The sequence below is a fragment of the Leuciscus leuciscus genome (assembly GCF_965113295.1).
Source record: "Leuciscus leuciscus genome assembly, chromosome: 9".
In the NCBI taxonomy this organism is placed as follows: domain Eukaryota; kingdom Metazoa; phylum Chordata; class Actinopteri; order Cypriniformes; family Leuciscidae; genus Leuciscus; species Leuciscus leuciscus.
In genome coordinates this window covers 36,451,638-36,478,139 of record NC_138733.1, presented here as the reverse complement: position 1 = coordinate 36,478,139, position 26,502 = coordinate 36,451,638, and the positions used below count along the sequence as shown (strand labels likewise).

Here is a 26,502-nt window from a genome sequence, read left to right as displayed (position 1 = left end):
GAAGAAAATGAACAAAACCCTAGGTATTTATTTGAAATAGTAGCTAAACTAACGAAAAATAAATCTTCAACCCCAGACGTTTCCAAGCAGCTCAGCAGTAATGACTTTTTGAATTTCTTTACTAACAAGATTGATAATATCAGGGAGAAAATTATAACTATGAAACCGTCTACTACAGTATCGCATCAGGCAGTGCATTGTAGTCTCCTTGAAGAAAAATTTGATTCATTCGTTGCTATAGGAGAGGAAGAATTTACTAAACTCGTTAATTCATCTTAATCGACAACATGTATGTTAGACCCTATACCGACTAAGCTACTGAAAGAGATGCTTCCAGAGGTCACACATCCTCTTCTCAACCCTTGTGCATTGTTCAAATTCACTACCCTTTCGTTATGTTCGTGGCTGAAAACAGCCACTACTTTAAACTGCTGTAAAAATGTATCAGATAAATATTTTTTTCAATTTTTTTTGCATAAATCTATTAATCAACCTCAGTCCTGATCAAAACTACTAAATGTTTTAAAAAAAATTAGGATTTTAACTCTTTAATTGCCAAATTCATAAATTATGTCACTGATTTGGGGAAAAAAACACACAAAATGACTTATTTTCAGTTATAAAATGTGATTGTGGACTGGATTTTTTTTTACCTTTTATCACAGTCTTGGACATGTCAAAGATTAGAAACAACATTGGTTTTGATGCATTGTTAGTTTTTGTGCAGCATCAGATTTTAACTTTTTTTCCCTCATTTACTGTCCGTGGCTGTTTTTGCCCCATTGACTTCCATTATAACCACATTTTTTTATTGCAAAGCCATGACACCATATAATCATGCATTTTTTATTGTTGGTGGTTTTCCCTGTTGGGAAGAGGTAAAATTGGTCATTTTTACTGTTGATAACCAGGTGGCACCATTAACCCTTTAGATAGGCCTGTGCAAAAAAAAAGCTTAGTTTCTGGCTTTTACATGGAGTTATATGGAGTATAATAGCATATTGTGTGTGTGTGTGTGTGTGTGTGTGAGAGAGAGAGAGAGAGTGAGAACTCACCTTGATGTGTCTGAGAAAATCAAAATATGCACCTCAGCTCTCAGAACTACATGGAGTAAACAAAAACAAAGTAAGTGTATTTATGCAACTGCTGCCTTTTGATGGTGAGAAATGCAGACTAAACAAAAACAAAGCAAGTGGATTTAAACACTTGCATGCAAGCATGCTGGTCATTTGATGGTGAGAAGAGCAGCAAGCAACATGAGAAAGGGCTTGACTTGTAGTGAAGTTTTAGAGATGATTATGTAGCCTGACCCCTCCAGAGAGCTGCAGGATGTATCGTCTTCTCCCTCTGACACCACAGACTCAGGAGAGTCAGATCCTGATTTGGATGTGGCACCCTCATCATCCTCTCTAGCTTCCACTGAAGGCGAGGAGGATTCGGAGGATCCTGGATCTGGGTGGATTGGGAGAAACGGCGAACTGTGGTTTTCCACCAACGTGGAGACAACTCCCTTTCTTCAGCCTGCCAGAGGAGTGACTCCAGGGCCGACGCGCTATGCCATCGCAAGGGTCCAGAACAAGGATTCTGTGTTCAATCTGTTATTACGGAGGAGATGATTGACCTCATTGTCAGCATGACCAACCTCCATGGGCGCTGCACAATGAGAAACTGGACCGGGGTGGACTCCAAAGATCTCCGTGCCTACATGGGGCTACTGATTTTGTCCGGCGTCTACAGGTCCAGAGGGGAGTCCACACGTTGCCTGTGGGATGATCGCAGTGGTCGTGCAATTTTTAGAGCCACCATGTCCCTCTCAAGATTCCATGAAATCAGGCGATGCGTCCACATTTCCCACAGGGATCTGATTGAGCAAGCTTGTCCTCTCTACAGCGAGCTGGTCTTTGCAGCTTGTCGTCAAAGCGCAGAGCTCTGCTGATTTCATGGAATCTTGAGAGGGACATGGTGGCTCTAAAAATTGCACGACCACTGCGATCATCCCACAGGCAACGTGTGTACTCCCCTCTGGACCTGTAGACGCCGGCCAAAATCAGTAGCCCCATGTAGGCACGGAGATCTGTGGAGTCCACCCCGGTCCAGTTTCTCATTGTGCAGCGCCCATGGAGGTTGGTCATGCTGACAATGAGGTCAGTCATCTCCTCCGTAAAAAAACAGATTGAACACAGAATCCATGTTCTGGACCCTTGCGATGGCATAGCGCGTCGGCCCTGGAGTCACGCCTCTGGCAGGCTGAAGAAAGGGAGTTGTCTCCACGTTGGTGGAAAACCACAGTTCGCCGTTTCTCCCAATCCACCCAGATCCAGGATCCTCCGAATCCTCCTCGCATTCAGTGGAAGCTAGAGAGGATGATGAGGGTGCCACATCCAAATCAGGATCTGACTCTCCTGAGTCTGTGGTGTCAGAGGGAGAAGACGATACATCCTGCAGCTCGCTGGAGGGGTCAGGCTACATAATCATCTCTAAAACTTCACTACAAGTCAAGCCCTTTCTCATGTTGCTTGCTGCTCTTCTCACCATCAAATGACCAGCATGCTTGCATGCAAGTGTTTAAATCCACTTGCTTTGTTTTTGTTTAGTCTGCATTTCTCACCATCAAAAGGCAGCAGTTGCATAAATACACTTACTTTGTTTTTGTTTACTCCATGTAGTTCTGAGAGCTGAGGTGCATATTTTGATTTTCTCAGACACATCAAGGTGAGTTCTCACACTCTCTCTCTCTCTCTCTCTCACACACACACACACAAACACACAATATGCTATTATGTGCGTGAGTGTGTGTGTGTGTGTGAGAGAGAGAGAGAGAGAGAGAGAGAGTGAGAGTGAGAATGAGATCTCACCTTGATACGTCTGAGAAAATCAAAATATGCACCTCAGCTCTCAGAACTACATGGAGTAAACAAAAACAAAGTAAGTGTATTTATGCATCTACTGCCTTTTGATGGTGAGAAATGCAGACTAAACAAAAACAAAGCAAGTGGATTTAAACACTTGCATGCAAGCCTGCTGGTCATTTGATGGTGAGAAGAGCAGCAAGCAACATGAGAAAGGGCTTGACTTGTAGTGAAGTTTTAGAGATGATTATGCAGCCTGACCCCTCCAGCGAGCTGCAGGATGTATCGTCTTCTCCCTCTGACACCACAGACTCAGGAGAGTCAGATCCTGATTTGGATGTGGCACCCTCATCATCCTCTCTAGCTTCCACTGAAGGCGAGGAGTATTCGGAGGATCCTGGATCTGGGTGGATTGGGAGAAACGGCGAACTGTGGTTTTCCACCAACGTGGAGACAACTCCCTTTCTTCAGCCTGCCAGAGGAGTGACTCCAGGGCCGACGCGCTATGCCATCGCAAGGGTCCAGAACAAGGATTCTGTGTTCAATCTGTTATTACGGAGGAGATGATTGACCTCATTGTCAGCATGACCAACCTCCATGGCCGCTGCACAATGAGAAACTGGACCGGGGTGGACTCCACAGATCTCCGTGCCTACATGGGGCTACTGATTTTGGCCGGCGTCTACAGGTCCAGAGGGGAAGTCCACACGTTGCCTGTGGGATGATCGCAGTGGTCGTGCAATTTTTAGAGCCACCATGTCCCTCTCAAGATTCCATGAAATCAGGCGATGCGTCCACATTTCCCACAGGGATCTGATTGAGCAAGCTTGTCCTCTCTACAGCGAGCTCTGCTGATTTCATGGAATCTTGAGAGGGACATGGTGGCTCTAAAAATTGCACGACCACTGCGATCATCCCACAGGCAACGTGTGTACTCCCCTCTGGACCTGTAGACGCCGGACAAAATCAGTAGCCCCATGTAGGCACGGAGATCTGTGGAGTCCACCCCGGTCCAGTTTCTCATTGTGCAGCGCCCATGGAGGTTGGTCATGCTGATAATGAGGTCAGTCATCTCCTCCGTAAAAAAACAGATTGAACACAGAATCCATGTTCTGGACCCTTGCGATGGCATAGCGCGTCGGCCCTGGAGTCACACCTCTGGCAGGCTGAAGAAAGGGAGTTGTCTCCACATTGGTGGAAAACCACAGTTCGCCGTTTCTCCCAATCCACCCAGATCCAGGATCCTCCGAATCCTCCTCCAGTGGAAGCTAGAGAGGATGATGAGGGTGCCACATCCAAATCAGGATCTGACTCTCCTGAGTCTGTGGTGTCAGAGGGAGAAGACGATACATCCTGCAGCTCGCTGGAGGGGTCAGGCTGCATAATCATCTCTAAAACTTCACTACAAGTCAAGCCCTTTCTCATGTTGCTTGCTGCTCTTCTCACCATCAAATGACCAGCAGGCTTGCATGCAAGTGTTTAAATCCACTTGCTTTGTTTTTGTTTAGTCTGCATTTCTCACCATCAAAAGGCAGTAGATGCATAAATACACTTACTTTGTTTTTGTTTACTCCATGTAGTTCTGAGAGCTGAGGTGCATATTTTGATTTTCTCAGACGTATCAAGGTGAGTTCTCTCTCTCTCTCTCTCTCTCTCTCTCTCTCTCTCTCTCTCTCTCTCTCTCTCTCTCACACACACACACACTCACGCACATAATAGCATATTGTGTGTTTGTGTGTGTGTGTGTGAGAGAGAGAGAGAGAGAGTGTGAGAACTCACCTTGATGTGTCTGAGAAAATCAAAATATGCACCTCAGCTCTCAGAACTACATGGAGTAAACAAAAACAAAGTAAGTGTATTTATGCAACTGCTGCCTTTTTGATGGTGAGAAATGCAGACTAAACAAAAACAAAGCAAGTGGATTTAAACACTTGCATGCAAGCATGCTGGTCATTTGATGGTGAGAAGAGCAGCAAGCAACATGAGAAAGGGCTTGACTTGTAGTGAAGTTTTAGAGATGATTATGCAGCCTGACCCCTCCAGCGAGCTGCAGGATGTATCGTCTTCTCCCTCTGACACCACAGACTCAGGAGAGTCAGATCCTGATTTGGATGTGGCACCCTCATCATCCTCTCTAGCTTCCACTGAAGGCGAGGAGGATTCGGAGGATCCTGGATCTGGGTGGATTGGGAGAAACGGCGAACTGTGGTTTTCCACCAACGTGGAGACAACTCCCTTTCTTCAGCCTGCCAGAGGAGTGACTCCAGGGCCGACGCGCTATGCCATCGCAAGGGTCCAGAACAAGGATTCTGTGTTCAATCTGTTATTACGGAGGAGATGATTGACCTCATTGTCAGCATGACCAACCTCCATGGCCGCTGCACAATGAGAAACTGGACCGGGGTGGACTCCACAGATCTCCGTGCCTACATGGGGCTACTGATTTTGGCCGGCGTCTACAGGTCCAGAGGGGAAGTCCACACGTTGCCGGTGGGATGATCGCAGTGGTCGTGCAATTTTTAGAGCCACCATGTCCCTCTCAAGATTCCATGAAATCAGGCGATGCGTCCACATTTCCCACAGGGATCTGATTGAGCAAGCTTGTCCTCTCTACAGCGAGCTCTGCTGATTTCATGGAATCTTGAGAGGGACATGGTGGCTCTAAAAATTGCACGACCACTGCGATCATCCCACAGGCAACGTGTGTACTCCCCTCTGGACCTGTAGACGCCGGACAAAATCAGTAGCCCCATGTAGGCACGGAGATCTGTGGAGTCCACCCCGGTCCAGTTTCTCATTGTGCAGCGCCCATGGAGGTTGGTCATGCTGATAATGAGGTCAGTCATCTCCTCCGTAAAAAAACAGATTGAACACAGAATCCATGTTCTGGACCCTTGCGATGGCATAGCGCGTCGGCCCTGGAGTCACACCTCTGGCAGGCTGAAGAAAGGGAGTTGTCTCCACGTTGGTGGAAAACCACAGTTCGCCGTTTCTCCCAATCCACCCAGATCCAGGATCCTCCGAATCCTCCTCCAGTGGAAGCTAGAGAGGATGATGAGGGTGCCACATCCAAATCAGGATCTGACTCTCCTGAGTCTGTGGTGTCAGAGGGAGAAGACGATACATCCTGCAGCTCGCTGGAGGGGTCAGGCTGCATAATCATCTCTAAAACTTCACTACAAGTCAAGCCCTTTCTCATGTTGCTTGCTGCTCTTCTCACCATCAAATGACCAGCAGGCTTGCATGCAAGTGTTTAAATCCACTTGCTTTGTTTTTGTTTAGTCTGCATTTCTCACCATCAAAAGGCAGTAGATGCATAAATACACTTACTTTGTTTTTGTTTACTCCATGTAGTTCTGAGAGCTGAGGTGCATATTTTGATTTTCTCAGACGTATCAAGGTGAGTTCTCTCTCTCTCTCTCTCTCTCTCTCTCTCTCTCTCTCTCACACACACACACACTCACGCACATAATAGCATATTGTGTGTTTGTGTGTGTGTGTGTGAGAGAGAGAGAGAGAGAGTGTGAGAACTCACCTTGATGTGTCTGAGAAAATCAAAATATGCACCTCAGCTCTCAGAACTACATGGAGTAAACAAAAACAAAGTAAGTGTATTTATGCAACTGCTGCCTTTTTGATGGTGAGAAATGCAGACTAAACAAAAACAAAGCAAGTGGATTTAAACACTTGCATGCAAGCATGCTGGTCATTTGATGGTGAGAAGAGCAGCAAGCAACATGAGAAAGGGCTTGACTTGTAGTGAAGTTTTAGAGATGATTATGTAGCCTGACCCCTCCAGCAAGCTTCAGGATGTATCGTCTTCTCCCTCTGACACCACAGACTCAGGAGAGTCAGATCCTGATTTGGATGTGGCACCCTCATCATCCTCTCTAGCTTCCACTGAAGGCGAGGAGGATTCGGAGGATCCTGGATCTGGGTGAATTGGGAGAAACGGCGAAGTGTGATTTTCCACCAACGTGGAGACAACTCCCTTTCTTCAGCCTGCCAGAGGAGTGACTCCAGGGCCGACGTGCTATGCCATCGCAAGGGTCCAGAACAAGGATTCTGTGTTCAATCTGTTATTACGGAGGAGATGATTGACCTCATTGTCAGCATGACCAACCTCCATGGGCGCTGCACAATGAGAAACTGGACCGGGGTGGACTCCACAGATCTCCGTGCCTACATGGGGCTACTGATTTTGGCCGGCGTCTACAGGTCCAGAGGGGAAGTCCACACGTTGCCTGTGGGATGATCGCAGTGGTCGTGCAATTTTTAGAGCCACCATGTCCCTCTCAAGATTCCATGAAATCAGGCGATGCGTCCACATTTCCCACAGGGATCTGATTGAGCAAGCTTGTCCTCTCTACAGCGAGCTCTGCTGATATCATGGAATCTTGAGAGGGACATGGTGGCTCTAAAAATTGCACGACCACTGCGATCATCCCACAGGCAACGTGTGTACTCCCCTCTGGACCTGTAGACGCCGGCCAAAATCAGTAGCCCCATGTAGGCACGGAGATCTGTGGAGTCCACCCCGGTCCAGTTTCTCATTGTGCAGCGCCCATGGAGGTTGGTCATGCTGACAATGAGGTCAATCATCTCCTCCGTAAAAAAACAGATTGAACACAGAATCCATGTTCTGGACCCTTGCGATGGCATAGCGCGTCGGCCCTGGAGTCACGCCTCTGGCAGGCTGAAGAAAGGGAGTTGTCTCCACGTTGGTGGAAAACCACAGTTCGCCGTTTCTCCCAATCCACCCAGATCCAGGATCCTCCGAATCCTCCTCGCCTTCAGTGGAAGCTAGAGAGGATGATGAGGGTGCCACATCCAAATCAGGATCTGACTCTCCTGAGTCTGTGGTGTCAGAGGGAGAAGACGATACATCCTGCAGCTCGCTGGAGGGGTCAGGCTGCATAATCATCTCTAAAACTTCACTACAAGTCAAGCCCTTTCTCATGTTGCTTGCTGCTCTTCTCACCATCAAATGACCAGCAGGCTTGCATGCAAGTGTTTAAATCCACTTGCTTTGTTTTTGTTTAGTCTGCATTTCTCACCATCAAATGGCAGCAGATGCATAAATACACTTACTTTGTTTTTGTTTACTCCATGTAGTTCTGAGAGCTGAGATGCATATTTTGATTTTCTCAGACGTATCAAGGTGAGTTATCTCTCTCTCTCTCTCTCTCTCTCTCTCCCTCTCCCTCTCCCTCTCCCTCTCCCTCTCCCTCTCCCTCTCCCTCTCTCTCTCTCTCACACACACACACACACACACACACACACACACAATATGCTATTATACTCCATATAACTCCATGTAAAAGCCAGGAACTAAGCTTTTTTTTGCACAGGCCTATCTAAAGGGTTAATGGTGCCACCTGGTTATCAACAGTAAAAATTACAAATTTTACCTCTTCCCAACAGGGAAAACCATCAACAATAAAAAATGCATGATTATATGGTGTCATGGCTTTGCAATCAAAAAATGTGGTTATAATGGAAGTCAATGGGGCAAAAACAGCCACGGACAGTAAATAAGGAGAAAAAAGTTAAAATCTGATGCTGCACAAAAACTAACAATGCATCAAAACCAATGTTGTTTCTAATCTTTGACATGTCCAAGACTGTGATAAAAGGGGAAAAAAAATCCAGTCCACAATCACATTTTATATTGAAAATAAGTCATTTTGTGTGTTTTTTCCCCCAAATCAGTGACATCATTTATGAATTTGGCAATTAAAGAGTTAAAATCCAGTTTTTTTTTTTATTTAGTAGTTTTGATCAGGACTGAGGTTGATTAATAGATTTATGCAAAAAAAAAAAAAAAAAAAAAAATTTATCTGATACATTTTTACAGCAGTTTAATGTAGTGGCTGTTTTCAGCCACGAACATAACGAAAGGGTAGTGAATTTGCCCACAGTGTACTGTTGAAGTTTTTGAAAATTTTCAAAGCATTTTCCCAAAATATGTGTCAAAATAAGATTTGTCACCAAAAATCATTCCATTTGCTGAAACACGGAGAAAGTTATGGCCAAATTAAGACTCAAAAATACCCCATAGTGGATAAAAACATCCCCAACAGCACATAAGGGTTAATATCATTAATTCATCTTTGTCACTAGGATACGTACCAAAAACCTTTAAGCTGGCTATTATTAAACCGCTTCTTAAAAAAACGCAACTTGATCGTACAGAATTAGTCAATTACAGGCCGATCTCGAATCTACCTTTTCTGTCAAAGATACTAGAAAAAGCAGTATCCTCACAACTATGATCCTTTTTAGAAAGAAATTATATCTGCAAGGATTTCCAGTCAGGATTTAGACCGTACCATAGTACTGAGACAGCTCTCATTAGAGTCACAAATGATTTGCTCCTATCATCTGATCGTGGTTGTATCTCGCTATTAGTGTTACTTGATGTTAGTGCTGCATTTGATACTATTGACCACAACATTCTTTTAAATAGACTCGAAAATTATGTTGGCATTAGTGGAATTGCATTAGCATGGTTTAAATCATAATTAGCTGACCGTTATCAGTTTGTAGCAGTAAATGAAGAGATGTCTTATCAATCACAAGTTCAGTATGGCGTACCACAGGGCTCAGTACTAGGACCGTTGCTGTTCACTCTGTTCATGCGACCCTTAGGAGATATCATTAGGAAGCATGGCATCAGTTTTCACTGTTATGCTGATGATACGCAGCTCTATATTTCTTCACGCCCTGACGAAACTTACCAATTCACAAAATTAACGGAAAGCATAGCTGATATAAAAAAAATTGGATGACTAGTAATTTCCTACTACTTGATTCTGAAAAAAACAGAGATTCTAATTATTGGACAAAAAACGTACACACGTAATAACCTAGAATACTGTCTAACAATTGATGGTTGCTCTGTTAAGTCTTCGTTGTCGGTTAGGAACTTGGGTTTGCTCTTTGATACCAATCTTTCATTTGAAAGTCACGTGTCTAGTATCTGTAAAACCGCATTCTTCCATCTTAAAAATATATCTAAATTACGTCATATGCTCTCATTGACAAATGCGGAACAATTAGTTAATGCGTTCATGACATCAAGGCTAGATTATTGTAATGCTCTAATGGGTGTTTGCCCTGCACGCTTAATATACAAACTACAGCTAGTTCAAAATGCAGCAGCTCGAGTTCTTACCAGAACCAGGAAGTATGACCATATTAGCCCAGTTCTGTCAACACTGCATTGGCTCCCTATTAAACATCGTATACATTTTAAAATATTGCTGATTACTTACAAAGCACTAAATGGTTTAGCTCCGCAGTACTTGAGCGAACTCTTAACGCATTATAGTCCTTCACGTCTATTGCGATCTCAAAATTCCGGCCAGTTAATAATACCTAGAATATCAAAATCGACTGCTGGCGGTAGATCCTTTTCCTATTTAGCACCAAAACTTTGGAACAATCTTCGTAACATTGTCCGGGAAGCAGACACAATCTGTCAGTTCAAAGCTAGACTAAAAACACATCTTTTTGACCTAGCATACACATAACACATTATAGACTTCTATAATTCCATATTAGGCTGCATAGATTAGGCCAGCCGGAACCGGGAACACTTCCCATAAATCCTGATGTACTCGTTACATCATAAGAAGAATGGCGTCTACGCTAATATTAGTCTCTCTGTTTATACCAAGGTTTACCGCAGTCCGTCGGATCCAGGCCGTATCCAGATCTGAAGAAGGACCAGCGCCTGGACGCGACGACAACGCAGTCCTGAAGTGTCAACAAGACTCTCCGTTTCCTGAAGTGAGGTGGACCTCGGCCGTATCCAGATCAGATGGTGGATCTTCACCTGGACCTAACCATGACGCATCCTGAAGTGCCAGCCTCATCAGCCCTGTGAAGGCCTCATCGACACGACCAATCTGACTTCTGACCTGTAATGCTGCCTGGATCATAATCATACACTGTTCACTCGTTGGCCAGAACCCGTTGGGAGAACCCAGGCTCAGTCGGGGGCCAGTTCTCCTCTGGCCAACGAGCGAACAGTATATGATTATGATCCAGGCAGCATTACAGGTCAGAAGTCAGATTGGTCGTGTCGATGAGGCCTTCACAGAGCTGATGAGGCTGGCACTTCAGGATGCGTCATGGTTAGGTCCAGGTGCAGCTCCACCATCTGATCTGGATACGGCCGAGGTCCACCTCACTTCAGGAAACGGAGAGTCTTGTTGACACTTCAGGGCTGCGTTGTCGTTGCGTCGAGGCGCTGGTCCTTCTTCAGATCTGGATACGGCCTGGATCCGACGGACTGCGGTAAACCTTGGTATAAACAGAGAGACTAATATTAGCGTAGACGCCATTCTTCTTATGATGTAACGAGTACATCAGGATTTATGGGAAGTGTCCCCGGTTCCGGCTGGCCTAATCTATGCAGCCTAATATGGAATTATAGAAGTCTATAATGTGTTATGTGTATGCTAGGTCAAAAAGATGTGTTTTTAGTCTAGCTTTGAACTGACAGAGTGTGTCTGCTTCCCGGACAATGTTAGGAAGATTGTTCCAAAGTTTTGGTGCTAAATAGGAAAAGGATCTACCGCCAGCAGTCGATTTTGATATTCTAGGTATCATTAACTGGCCGGAATTTTGAGATCGCAATAGACGTGAAGGACTATAATGCATTAAGAGCTCGTTCAAGTACTGCGGAGCTAAACCATTTAGTGCTTTGTAAGTAATCAGCAATATTTTAAAATGTATATGATGTTTAATAGGGAGCCAGTGCAGTGTTGACAGAATGGGCTAATATGGTCATACTTCTTAGTTCTGGTAAGAACTCGAGCTGCTGCGTTTTGGACCAGCTGTAGTTTGTTTATTAAGCGTGCAGGGCAACCACCCAGTAGAGCATTACAATAATCTAGCCTTGAGGTCATGAACGCATGAACTAACTGTTCCGCATTTGTCAATGAGAGCATATGACGTAATTTAGATATATTTTTAAGATGGAAAAATGCGGTTTTACAGATACTAGACACGTGACTTTCAAATGAAAGATTGGTATCAAAGAGCACACCCAGGTTCCTAACCGACGACGAAGACTTAACAGAGCAGCCATCAAGTGTTAGACAGTATTCTAGGTTATTAAGTGAGGACGTTTTTTGTCCAATAATTAGAATCTCTGTTTTTTCAGAATTAAGTACTAAGAAATTACTAGTCATCCAATTTTTTATATCAGCTATGCATTCCGTTAATTTTGTGAATTGGTAAGTTTCGTCAGGGCGTGAAGAAATATAGAGCTGAGTATCATCAGCATAACAGTGAAAACTAATGCCATGCTTCCTAATGATATCTCCTAAGGGTAGCATGTACAGAGTGAACAGCAACGGTCCTAGTACTGAGCCTTGTGGTACGCCATACTGAACTTGTGAACGATAAGACATCTCTTCATTTACTGCTACAAACTGATAACAGTCAGATAAGTATGATTTAAACCATGCTAGTGCAATTCCACTAATGCCAACATAATTTTCGAGTCTATTTAAAAGAATGTTATGGTCCATAGTGTCAAATGCAGCACCTAGATCGAGTAACACTAATAGAGAGATACAACCACGATCGGATGATAAGAGCAAATCATTTGTAACTCTAATGAGAGCTGTCTCGGTACTATGGTACGGTCTAAATCCTGACTGGAAATCCTCGCAGATACCATTTCTTTCTAAAAAAAGGAGCATAGTTGTGAGGATACTGCCTTTTCTAGTATCTTTGACAGAAAAGGCAGATTCGAGATCGGCCTATAATTGACTAATTCTGTAGGATCAAGTTGCGTTTTTTTAACAAGCGGTTTAATAATAGCCAGCTTAAAAGTTTTCGGTACATATCCTATTGACAAAGATGAATTAATGATATTAAGAAGAGGATGTGTGACCTCTGGAAGCATCTCTTTCAGTAGCTTAGTCGGTATAGGGTCTAACATACATGTTGTCGATTTAGATGATTTAACGAGTTTAGTAAATTCTTCCTCTCCTATAGCAACGAATTAATCAAATTTTTCTTCAAGGAGACTACAATGCACTGCCTGATGCGATACTGTAGTAGGCGGTTGCATAGTTATAATTTTCTCCCTGATATTATCAATCTTGTTAATAAAGAAGATCATAAAGTCATTACTGCTGTGTTGTTTAGAAACGTCTGGGGTTGAGGATTTATTTTTCGTTAGTTTAGCCACTATTTCAAATAAACACCTAGGGTTTTGTTTATTTTCTTCTAATAGGTTTGAAAAATAAGCAGATCTAGCAGCTTTTAAGGCCTCTCTGTATGCAATCGAGCATTTCTTCCAGTTGCGCTCCATTGTTTTGGCTGCTCTCTTAAGGGCCCGAGTGTGCTCGTTGTACCACGGCGTTGGACTATTTTCTTGAATCTTCTTTAAGCGCAAAGGAGAAACTGTGTCTAAAGTGCTGGAAAAGAGAGAGTTAAAAGTTTCTGTTGCAATATCTAGTTCTTCTAAGCTATCTGGTATGCTGAGATGATGAAACTGATCAGTAATATTATTAATAAAGCAATCTTTAGTGGCAGAAGTGATAGGTCTAACATATTTGTAACACGGAGTCAACTTTGCAGCCTTGGCTAAATGAAGTTTACACGAGACTAAATAATGATCTGAGATGTCATTGCTCTGCTGCAGAATTTCAACGGCATCAACATCTATTCCATGTGATAATATTAGATCTAGAGTGTGATTACGACAATGAGTAGGTCCTGACACGTGTTGTCTAACTCCAATAGAGTTCAGAATTTCTTTAAATGCCAATCCCAATGCATCTTTTTCGTTATCTACATGTATATTAAAATCACCAACAATTAGGACTTTATCTGCAGCCAGTACTAACTCTGATAGAAAATCAGCAAATTCTTTGATAAAGTCTGTATGGTGCCCTGGTGGCCTGTATACAGTAGCCAGCACAAATGTTAAACATGATTTATCATTTACACTAGATAGTGTTACATTTAGCAACAACACTTCAAAAGAATTATATTTAAAACAAGACTTCTCAGTAATTCTGAAGATATTACTATAAATTACAGCAACACCTCCCCCTTTGCCTTTCAGACGAGGTTCATGTTTATAACAGTAATCTTGTGGGGTGGACTCATTTAAAGTAATACAATTGTCTGGTTTTAGCCAGGTTTCTGTCAAACACAGCACGTCGAGATTATAGTCAGTAATCATATCATTAACAATGACTGCTTTTGAAGTAAGGGATCGAATATTCAGCAACCCGAGCTTTATCATTTGTTCATCCGTATTATATCTGTTTTTTATTTGTTGAACATCAATAAAAATTTTAACCTTGAATGGGTTTAGGAGTTTTTTGTATTTCCTAGTTCGGGGAACAGACACAGTCTCTATATGATGATATCTAGGTGAAAGAGGCTCTATATGTGATGGGATTTATCTGACCTTGGTGACGTGAGACAGCTATCAGACGGTCGGTTTAGCCAGTCTGTCTATGTTGGATAGGCCAACTTTGTAACCCTTCACTCAATTTGGTACAGACGCAATGTCTGAGTATGGACCAGTCAGATCAGAAGACTAAATTCGCCTGCAGAGAATAAGGATGTCACAACAATAATGAGCCACTCACACAAGGTATAAGGTGTAACTGAATATATTGTTTTGTTTGGAATTCAAAACTTGAATTATAAACAAATAACTAATGCATAAAAGAAAGAAAAATAAAATAAAATACAATGTATACTTTAAAATAAAAACAATAAAAATTCTTCAAACACCTCTTTTTTTCTTATGGGTTTCAAAGACTCAAAAGGTAAGTACTGTATAATCACTTGTCACTGTTTATGTAAATTAATACACTCTAGGTTTAACTCGTTTTACTCAGTTTCTTTGAAAAAATAAAATAAAAAATAAATAAATTCAAATTAGGCTAGTCACCACACTGAATTCACCTTATAGCTGAAAAGCTTAATTTCGGGTATAATCAATTAAAGTTAAACTCCTTATTTGATCCCTTTTGAAAATGTATGTTGGATAGGTTGGGAAATTGGCCATATAAATTTGGATAGGTTTCTTCTTCTAGCTTAGAACCAATATTCTAGCTTAAATTTGGTAAAAGTGGACTTCAAAGATTTATTATACTGTTGCGCCCCCTATAAGCCATGAATGATCAGCGACTAGTAGGGGTGCGCAGGCGTGTAGTCCTTCTTTACAAATCAAGAAGAAGAAGTTTTATTTATATAGCGCCTTTCCGTAGCTCAAGGTTGCTTTACATTTGTACATTACAATACATTTACACACCCGCACACATTACAATCACATAAGGACACATATAGTCACATTATCCAAAATACATGTTAAATAGATGTGTTTTTTGCTGAGTCTTGAATGTAGCCATGTATGAGATATTATGAAGTGTAAGGAGTAGTGAATTCCATAATTTAGGAGCATTCACACTAAATGACCTTCCACCTACAGTAGCCAACCGGAAACGAGGGATGGACAATAAACCAAGTTCAGCTGATCTAAGGGAGGTAAGAGTAAAGTAAATCAGACAGATATGGAGGTGCAAGACCATTTAATGCCTTAAACGTTAGAAGTAGTCCCTTAAAGTGAATACGTGATGCCACGGGTAGCCAGTGAAGGTCATGAAGCAGAGGAGTAATGTGAGCTGAATGCCTGGTGGAGGTGAGAACTCTTGCTGCTGAGTTTTGAACATACTGTAATCTTGCAATATTTTTTGGGGGGGCAGACCAAGAAATAGAGCATTGCAGTAATCCAGACGTGACGTGATTAATGCATGAATTAAGGTTTCAGTATCAGCTAGAGTGAGAAGATTGAAGACGTGCAATATTACGAAGATGGAAAAAAGAGTTTTTAACAAGAAGCCAAAAGATAGAGTTGAGTTGATTAAGGCACCAAGGTTACGAATAGATGATGAAGGCTTAACATGAACTCCATCAATATCAAAGGATAGGTCCATCCTTTTGACTGAGGCAGCAGAGCCAATGAGGAAATTCAGGGACATTCAATGCTTGCTGAAATCCTTGCATTGGATGGGTGAAATCCTGACTGAAAAGGTTCAGCCAGAGCCGGGCCGTATCCAGATCAGATGGAGGATCTGCGCCTATGACCACAGCACAGCCCTGAATGTCAGCAGAGACTCTGTCAACTAGACTTTCACCTGTGATCGAAATTACAGCACAGATCCTCAACAAAACCCGTCTCATATCAGCGTGATTAAAACAGGATTAAATATGACAATTTTTCCGATCCCAATCTGACTTCTGACCTGTAATGCAGCTTGAATCATAATCATACACTGTTTGTTCATTGGTCAGAGGAAAACTGGCCCCCCGACTGAGTCTGGTTTCCCCCAAGGTTTTTTTTCTCCATTCTGTCACCTGATGGAGTTTGGGTTCCTTGCCACTGTCACCTTTGGCTTGCTGAGTTGGGGACACTAAATATTCAACAGTATTTTTGATCTGACTGCATTGATACCATTGTGTACCTACATTGATACCTTCGGTATAGATACATGAACTAAATTAATAACTAATGATTTTTACAACCAAAATTAATCAACACTGAACTTACTTAAGCTGGACAATGACACTATTTTCTTCTAAAGCTGCTGTACAGCCGAAACAAACTTTGTTGCATTATTTTCCTGTTATCCCTAAAAAGCTGTTTAAAACAATCTGTATTGTAAAAAGAGCTATATAAATAAAGTTGACGTGACTTGTCAATGATGTTGCAAGAGTTTACACTGCCTTACTGGACAATTAGAGACACTAATACTGGACACTTACACTATCTATGCTATAGCAACTAAAACCACAAACATGAACCCCCTCAGCAGAGCTAATTAACCAAGACAAAAATAATCTAGTAATTGGTTCATTCTTCCTGGAACAATCATTTCTTCTGCGTGTTTGAGTGGATGGAATGAGGTCATTATAATGTACACAAGGTCAGTGGCTGTATAGTTTGTTGTCTTATTCCTATGGGAGCATTGATCAAACTCACTGTATATATGCTCCTATTCGAATGGCTTCAGGTCTTAATGTGGGCCCCTATTCTACAGCATATGACCAAACGACAGAGAAAGCAAGACACTCAGGCAGGTATGTTTCCATGCAGCCGAATCTGAGCAAATATGACTAAAGTGAACAGAAAAAATTGATAATGTATTTTATTTTCATGTAAATGTAAGAATGAATGTATATTTCTATTGAAAATAAACTTGTAAGACTTATAATTGCCTTTGTTTTGGGGTGGTTACCAGTGATGTGATTGTTGTGATGTTGCATTTCCAATTTTGACAAAATTTTAACAAAAAAACATTTTGATTTGTTTTGTTGAAATTCTTTTAATTTACAAAAAGTACTTTGTTGTAGTTACTACCTATGCAGGCATGATGAGAAATAGCCTGGGAACAAAGTCATCAAATTCCAACAAGAATGTTGCTCATGAAAAAAACTTTAAGAAAGGATAAGACAGGAGAATGTACCAGACAATTGGTGGATATTTCATACATGATACATTTACATTTGCTGGAGTAATTGTGTTTTCAATTCATTGAGTAGCTAAATGATAACTGCCATTTAATATAGAGGTCACAATGTGTGGCTAAACTATATGGCTAATCCCAAACATGATGTTTATTTAATTCCATCAAGTGATAAATAATAATCATTTTGTACTTACCCTGTAAAATAGGTTGCAACGACCACATTCAGAGTGCCATGATTGAGGAACTCCAAGAAGCAAACATCTGTTATGGGAAAAATTCAGTATTACTTATATTCATCGTTTTCCAAACTGTTAATATCATTTAGTCATGTGTTTCTGTGAGGGTCTCTTACAGCTGAAGGGACATGAAAGAACAAACACAATAACGCCATATGGGCCAGGAAGATAACATACACCTGGGGCACGAGAAAGAGTTTTAGTCATTTTTTGTATGTTACATTTTGGTTGTGCTGGGGAATTCTTTGTTGCTTTTCGTGATCAGAAATACAGAAAGTCTTCACAGTCCAATGTACATTCTAGTGTCTGCTTTGGCGGTTGTCGACATCATTGTACCCACTGCCATTATCCCAGCAATGCTTCTTGGTTTCCTCTTTGACTTGAATGAAATATCTTTATTTTGACACAAATGTTTGTTACTCATTTCTTTTTTTCTGTAGAATCCACCATACTTTTAGCTATGGCTTTAGATCGCTTTGTGGCCATTTGCAAGCCATTACATTACACTGAAATCATGAACTCAGACATGTTTATGAAACTGCTTATTTTTACATTGATCAGAAGTGGCACTATAATGTTTGCACTGGTTGCTTTGGCTTCACTTTTGTCTTTTTGTGGGTCTAATGTTATCCATCATTGCTACAGTGACCACATGGCTCTTGTTAGCTTGGCCTGTGATTCAATAAGCACAAATAATGCAATGGGATTAGTTGTGATAATCTGTTTTGTGGGAATTGACATATCTATTATTTTCTTCTCTTATGTGAAAATCTTGCATGTTGTGTTGGGGGCTGCAGCTGGAGAGGATCGTTGGAAAGCCTTTCATACCTGTGGTACACACTTAATGGTTATGATGTGTTTTTACTTTGTGGGGAGTATTACCTTTCTATCACGAAATCTTCACATTCCAATCCCAGTCGATATAAATACCTTTCTGGGCGTTACGTATATAGTATTTCCTGCAAGTATCAATCCAATCATTTATGGTGTGCGAACAAAAGAAATAAGGAATGCTTTATTGAAAATGTTCAAAATAAATATAAATAAAGTTTCCATTGTAAAGGTTTCAACAATAAAGATTTAAGTGTCTGGAAATTCATTCAATTTGACAGTTTGTCTATCAAGTAATTTCAGCCACTGAAATAGAAATGTTTGTAGTCCTATAAAGAGACTTTCTTTGTCAGAAACAGTGTTCATTGCCAATAAACCATGTTAATCTGTTATCTGCATCCTCAGATGAATTAAAGTCTGTTCAGCTATAAGTTTCAGGTAAAACATATTGTTTCATCTTTATCTTGTTAATGGAGAAAACATTTGGGAATCACTGTCTTGATTTACATACCAAGTGCTGTTCTGTTCACTGTTTCATATAGTACACTGCAATAAATGGATTAAATGGATACTCTGTAATAAATGGATTTTTTTCTATAAAATTGAAGTTTCCAATGAAAATGGAAAAAAATGGAAACATGTGCTTGTACCTTTAAGGTTACATATATCCTACCTGCTAACAATCAAGTTGTTGGTTTACGTCTAAAATGGAGGGATCAGGAAGTAGTTACTAATATTATGAACAATTCAAAAACAATCCTGTTTTATTACAGTTAGGTGCATAAGAACAATTAAAAAAGTAGGAGCAAACGTTCTCATCAGCCTCTTTTCACAAGTAAGATATGGCTTTGGCAAAATGTATTCAGTAATTATATTTGGGTAGTATTTAGTCATTTCACTGATGCCCTGAAAGATGTTTTAATCTAAAGCCTTCTCCAGGATGACTACAGTATAACTGCATTTAGTATACTAAGTTTTGTATGAAAGTAGCCTCCTATAAACAACTTTTTTAAAGTTGTGACCTCTAATATATGTACATATTTAAGTTCATTTTATAAGTCCCACGAAAACAGCTACAAATTAAATTATCACGACACTTCCTATACATTGCCACTCTGTTTACATGAGAAGGCACAGGTTGGTAATTTGCTCAAACTCGTTATACTTATTATGCTAACTCCAACGAAAGGGCTCTAATTTAAGCAGTGACAACAGATTAAATGAGTTTAGGGATCATCAGAAAATCCCAAAGTGATCAAGTGTGCAAAGAGAGGGCCAATTATAACCACTCCAAAATTTATTAAATATCCATCTACTCAGCTTCAACCAATGAAACTGAAGCAAGGGCGGGGTCAAGACTTTTGAACGTGCGGTGCGAAGGGATTGAGGAATAGTCGGAATACAAGACAGATGTTCGTGGGAGAACACATTTATTGCAAGGTAAGTGACTTTTCTATAAAATTTTGTTAAAATTCAACATCTTCTAACGTTTACTAAGATAATTAGCGAACATTAAAATGTATTGTATGCATTTTAATTTGACCGTTTCAAAAGTCGACAACAACAAAGCTGACAAGCTGTTCTGACACTGACAGTACAGTCTGCAGTCTTCATTTGATTGTTTTAATCGTCTGCGAGCAAAAATAAAAGGCTAAACTACTGATAGCATACAAGTCTAAACTAACTACTGATAGGTAGCTAACGCTATATCGGGTGCCATTAGCAAAAGCTACATATACTACATACCTTCATAATTATGAATAAATGAGGAGGCGTAAAACTTAAATCCCTTGTCTAGCAGAGTACGTCTGTTTGGCAATACGGTGTACATGGGAAATTGATATTAGCTGTAACTCCTGCAAACACCAGCTAGAAGGTCACCATTACTACGCTGTGTTTACCTCAGTAGCTGACGGCCGGAAGTAGTTAAACCTGTTTTGTAGAACCCGGAAGCATGTTGCGCATAACCCCTATATGAGCTTCAGTGAGTGCACAGTGCGGTTACACTTTTAGCTCACTGTGAACTCACATTGTGATCATATGGAGAGATCACTGTGAGATCAACGTGTTTACATTTATTCATTTTTTTTTGTGTTGACAGAGTGTACGCACGTTGTGGACCCGCCTATAAATGCACATTACTAACACGCTCTTTAAAAAAAATAAAAAAATATGAGGACGTAAAAATGATAACTGCGTCGGGCTGAAACTAGCAAAAGACATTTGCGTCGCGCCTGGCGCTGCATTGCACTAGGTGTATGATAGCGCCCTTAGTTGTAAACTATTTGTGTACTCAAAGTTTACTACAGTTACACTTTTTAAGTATACGTAAATGTATACTTTTATAAACTAAAAAGTGGGCCAATAAGTCCCAAGTATTATTGAAACAGTACACTTACAAGTATACTTCTAGTACATTGGTATTGGTATACTTACTTCATAGAGTATTCTTAAAAATATACTTGAACTTTACTAAGGTATAGCCTACTTAATAAAATGAACTTGAAGTATACTTATATACTTAGGGATATATACTGTGTATATATAATGCATAAGTGAAAACCTGTGGCTGGTTCTATTCCAACATGGGAATAGTTTACAGACTCATGGGAACACGGCATAGTGTTTAGAGACCATGATTTCATGTCACACTTTCATTTCACTCTTACATGTAAGAAAAAGAATTATGATAGTTAAACAATAGTTATGATAGTTATCGAGAGCACAGGTTAATGCATGAAAGGCCTATGTACTTAAACATAACATCATATCTTGTATCTTTATCTTTATATAATGAAACATTCACAGAACATCTAACATGTGAAGGTCAGCTTGATTTTTTTTCTCTCTTCACAGCAACAAAGTACAACAAAGAAGCATCACAAATAAGGTCAAATTAAGTGTATTCTAATCCTTTCATAATGATAATAGATGAAAAGCACATTCACTCTGCATTTTTATTCATAATTGTGAAAGTGAAATCACTGAATAACATAATAATGAGCAATACTGTGTATTTTTTTTATTTATCACTCTCAAATGTAGCACAGCCTACTGGACATACATGGAAAAATGGTTTAGTTTTTATCTTTAGGCATTAATTCCTTTTTATTTTATTTATGAACAGCATGAAGAATCTTTCTGCACAAAATATTTCATTCACAGACTTCAATCTGATTGGTTTCTACAGCCTAGAAGAATGGAGACCTTTTTTATTTATCCCTTTCTCTCTGATGACTGTCTATCACAGCAAATTCTATTATCATATATTTAATCATATGTCAAAAGTCTCTGCATTCTCCTATGTATGTACTAATAGGTTTAATGGCTGTTGTAGACTTGATCTCGCCTGTATTTTTTGTACCTAACATGCTTCTTGGCTTTTTATTTGATTGGAGTGGGATATCTCTAACAGGTTGTTTGATACAAAAGTTTTGCATTCATTTTGTTGGCTCATTTCAGTCCACTTTGCTTTTTTGGATGGCCCTGGACCGTTACTTTGCAATATGCAAACCGCTTTACTATCATAAATACATGGAAATCCCTAACTTTCTAAAGTTTATTGTTGTCCCATTAATCAGAAATGGACTTCTGAATATCACCATGGTCTCTCTGGCTGGAAAACTGTCATTTTGTTTAACAAATGTGATTGATCACTGTTTTTGTGAACACATGGCGTTGGTTCTGTTAGCATGTGGAGATATATCTATTAATAACTTAGTAGGACTTTTGTCTGCTTTCCTTATACCAACTGCAGATTTTATTCTCATTACTGCTTCCTATGCTGTGATTTTTTTTTCTCTGTGTTTAAATCTGGTAAGGCCCACATGAAGGCCATAAACACCTTGCCCTGATTGCGTTTATGTCATACAGAATAAGAAATAATTTTTCTACCAGTAGTCGTGTATTTGTGAGCACAATGTACTTACTTTTTCCAAGTTGTTTTAACCCAATTGTTTATGGAGTGAGAACAAAAGAAATAAGACAAAGGTTTATCCAGTTTATTAGAGAAGTAAAAGTCTTTCCTTTGCAAAGAAACCCCCCCCCCCCCCCCCCCCCCCCAAAAAACAAAAACAAAACAATATAATATGCTGATGCTGTAACATTTTAAAAAGGATGTGGTATGTTAAAGCTATAGTTTAAAATGGCCGTATAGGCCCTATTTGAAAATATGGGACTGAAAATACACTCACCTAAAGGATTATTAGGAACACCATACTAATACTGTGTTTGACCCCCTTTCGCCTCCAGAACTGCCTTAATTCTACGTGGCATTGATTCAACAAGGTGCTGAAAGCATTCTTTAGAAATGTTGGCCCATATTGATAGGATAGCATCTTGCAGTTGATGGAGATTTGTGGGATGCACATCCAGGGCACGAAGCTCCCGTTCCACCACATCCCAAAGTTGCTCTATTGGGTTGAGATCTGGTGACTGTGGGGGCCATTTTAGTACAGTGAACTCATTGTCATGTTCAAGAAACCAATTTGAAATGATTCGAGCTTTGTGACATGGTGCATTATCCTGCTGGAAGTAGCCATCAGAGGATGGGTACATGGTGGTCATAAAGGGATGGACATGGTCAGAAACAATGCTCAGGTAGGCCGTGGCATTTAAACGATGCCCAATTGGCACTAAGGGGCCTAAAGTGTGCCAAGAAAACATCCCCCACACCATTACACCACCACCACCAGCCTGCACAGTGGTAACAAGGCATGATGGATCCATGTTCTCATTCTGTTTACGCCAAATTCTGACTCTACCATCTGAATGTCTCAACAGAAATCGAGACTCATCAGACCAGGCAACATTTTTCCAGTCTTCAACTGTCCACTTTTGGTGAGCTTGTGCAAATTGTAGCCTCTTTTTCCTATTTGTAGTGGAGATGAGTGGTACCCGGTGGGGTCTTCTGCTGTTGTAGCCCATCCGCCTCAAGGTTGTGCGTGTTGTGGCTTCACAAATGCTTTGCTGCATACCTCGGTTGTAACGAGTGGTTATTTCAGTCAAAGTTGCTCTTCTATCAGCTAGGGATGGCTGACGCGAAACAGTCGTTCCGAAGCTTTGCGAGATCCCGAAGCGCAGATGTTTCGAAACACTGATCCGAAGCGTGATTCAAAACACCCATGTCACGTGACTATGGCCAAACGAAGCCTCGAAGTGTTTCACTAAGTGTTTCATCAGGTGTGGTCCGCCGAATCAGCGTTTGATTGACACGGTCGGGAACAGAACACACAATCGCATATCTGTATAAAAGTGAAATCAACGCATATTGACCTCGTGGGTTTTTGTGAGAGGAGTTTGATTTTGAGATAGCGGATTTTTGGTGATATAGTGGCATAGTGCGATTTGACTAGTTATAGGCTTAAGGCTTACATTTAAATTTACACAACACATTGACTGATAGGCTAGAGACAGACAGAGTATATAGTGACAAATTAATAGATACATAGATATAAATATAGCCTATATAGCAAGCTAGATTAATAGATAGATACATATATAGATAGATTATAGATACATAAATACATAGATAGATTATAGATAGATACATAGATTATATCTAGATACATAGGTAGATTATAGAGACATATAGTTTTTTAGCCATACATAGATAGATTCATATAGATAGATACATAAATAGATAGATAAAATGGAGGCTCCACAGAAGAGTACATCTGTGGTGTGGGAGCATTTCCGTTTAGAAATCCTAAATATGAGATGTGTGTATTGTGATCGGCAGCTAGCCTACTGCAACAATACATCATCCATGATGCGCCATTTGAGGAGAATTTGAAATTTGCGTATTTGCCCAGAACTCATGATCCACTAACTTACTGGAAAGAGAGAGCAGTAATCTTTCCTCATTTGTATGTCCTAGCTAAAAAATATCTTTGCATGCCAGCAACAAGTGTCCATTGTGAGAGGATTTTTTCAAAGGCTGGAGAAATTATCTGTAAAAAAAAAAGAAGTAGGCTAAGTCCTTCCACAGCAGAGAAATTAATATTTTTTTATAAAAATCTCAAAAAAAAGTGAGACATTGTGGCTTGATTTCTTTTATTAATATTCATTTTGCAGGACCAAAATAACATTATGCACAGTGAGGAGCCTATTCATGGGTTTCATCTGGTCCCTTTCCACAGGTGTATAAAATCAAGCACCTAGATTATGAATGCAGACTGCATTGTGCTTGATTAATACACCTGTGGAAAGGGACCGGATGAAATCCATGAATAGGTTACAAGCTTCACATATTAGAAAAATACAATAAAAAAAAAAAAGCTCGTCAAGGTTGTTTCAGATCAACACCTGCAAGTGACCACTAGGTGTCACCGTTGAGATGGGTGTCGGATTGATTCGAAGCCTCAAAACAATATGGCCCATTTGGTTCAACTGTTTCATTGCTTCACGAAGCCTCGATCTGCCCACCACTACTATCAGCTTGAATCAGCCCATTCTCCTCTGACCTCTAGCATCAACAAGGCATTTTCGCCCACAGGACTGCCGCATACTGGATGTTTTTCCCTTTTCACACCATTCTTTGTAAACCCTAGAAATGGTTGTGCGTGAAAATCCCAGTAACTGAGCAGATTGTGAAATACTCAGACCGGCCCGTCTGGCACCAACAACCATGCCACGCTCAAAATTGCTTAAATCAACTTTCTTTCCCATTCTGACATTCAGTTTGGAGTTTAGGAGATTGTCTTGACCAGGACCACACCCCTAAATGCATTGAAGCAACTGCCATGTGATTGGTTGATTAGATAATTGCATTAATGAGAAATTGAACAGGTGTTCCAAATAATCCTTTAGGTGAGTGTACGTAGTTAATAATAAACATACTGTTGGTAATTTACAAGAATGATATCCTTGTTCACATTTTTTGAATCCAGAACTGAAGGAGTTATTGACGAATTCAATTAGCAAAAAAAAAAAAAAAAAACCAGCATTCTCCATCAGCTACAATTTTTCTCAAGCCTGTCTGATAAAGCCTACTAAATAGAATCATATATTTTTATTCCATTTATACTCTTTGTTTTTCCTTGTAAGAGAAATACAACTAGTTACCTGTATGTTTTCTATTAGTGTCTACTTACTTGCAGTATACACACCTCTAAGAAGCCAATCTCTATGGAGTAAACAAAACTCACTACCAGAATATCGTAAAAATCAGGTATTCAACTATATAATCATTTTCAGTAATATAGGGTGTACCAAAGCTTAGAATTTGTAATATGACATGTAAATTAAGCTTCATATACAGATTTGAGTAAAAAAAAAAAATATATATATATGGAAAAGTTATCTCCTGGTAATACAGACTATTACCAGGAGAGGGAGACAATAATGTATGAGATAATTGGAGAAGGAATAGCATGAACCTGCATATCTTTTTTCTCATTACTGCTTTATTATTTCACTTAAAGCTTATTATTATTATAAACCAGAAGGTACTTTCTAGCAAAGCTTTGGTCATGGCATTTACCCATTACCCAAAACAATTTTTGTTATTTTATAAAATAACCTGTGTTATTTTGTTGATGCCATCAGTCATTCGTTTTAAACAAATATACATTTCCTTTAGACACTACATTTTTAGATTTCTAATCATGTCTTTCTGATAACATTTTTAAAAAAGAATTCTATTTTATGCCTATGCTTAGATGCTTAAATGCTATTTAACTAGTTCATTATTGCTAAAATGCAGTGTTGAAGTGCTCATTGACGCCCACTCCAGCTGGTGGTGGCCTAGGAAACCTCCTAGGTTGCCAATGCCTAGAAAAGGCCGTGCAATAATCTCTTGTATGTAGTGACTGAGACAAATCAGACACAATTATTTGTTATATGTAACAAATAATCTTTAAAACTCACTCTGGGATCTATGGTCCCATTCCCCCAACAAGGGCAAGAAGGGTCTTGGTAACCATGACTACGATCAGATAAGTTGGTTTTATTGCTGTTAAAAATGTGGTCATGTGGTCAAGGCAGAGACCATAGGGAAGACAGAAACAGACCTAAAAACAGACTTTGCTGCATTCATTTATAGACAAACTGATCTATAAATGAACATTC

General features: G+C 40.2%; 3 protein-coding genes and 1 long non-coding RNA gene across 5 annotated transcripts in view; 2 read left to right on the top strand and 2 right to left on the bottom strand.

Annotated features, from left to right (window-relative positions):
* Window positions 1–11,582, bottom strand: part of LOC309505841 (uncharacterized protein) — a gene marked incomplete at its 3' end in the record, with an annotated part of 48,901 nt that extends 37,319 nt beyond the window's left edge. The window contains exon 1 of the mRNA XM_082179305.1: window positions 11,360–11,582. The remainder of the gene's footprint in view (window positions 1–11,359) is intronic.
* The window catches only part of LOC309506808, an 83,908-nt gene extending 57,929 nt beyond the window's left edge, over window positions 1–25,979 (bottom strand). For both annotated transcript variants that reach the window (XR_014208927.1, XR_014208928.1), the window contains exon 1: window positions 24,897–25,979. This is a non-coding gene — a long non-coding RNA (uncharacterized lncRNA). The remainder of the gene's footprint in view (window positions 1–24,896) is intronic.
* LOC309505839 (olfactory receptor 52E8-like) lies at window positions 15,348–18,685 on the top strand (the record flags this gene model as incomplete). Its single annotated transcript, XM_082179294.1, is given in 3 exon segments — window positions 15,348–15,383; window positions 17,805–17,997; window positions 18,000–18,685. Coding segments are annotated over 3 exon segments (915 nt in total).
* Window positions 21,561–22,263, top strand: LOC309505838 (olfactory receptor 56B4-like; the record flags this gene model as incomplete). Its single annotated transcript, XM_082179293.1, is given in 2 exon segments — window positions 21,561–21,667; window positions 21,669–22,263. Coding segments are annotated over 2 exon segments (702 nt in total).
* Window positions 25,980–26,502: the final 523 nt, after the last annotated feature.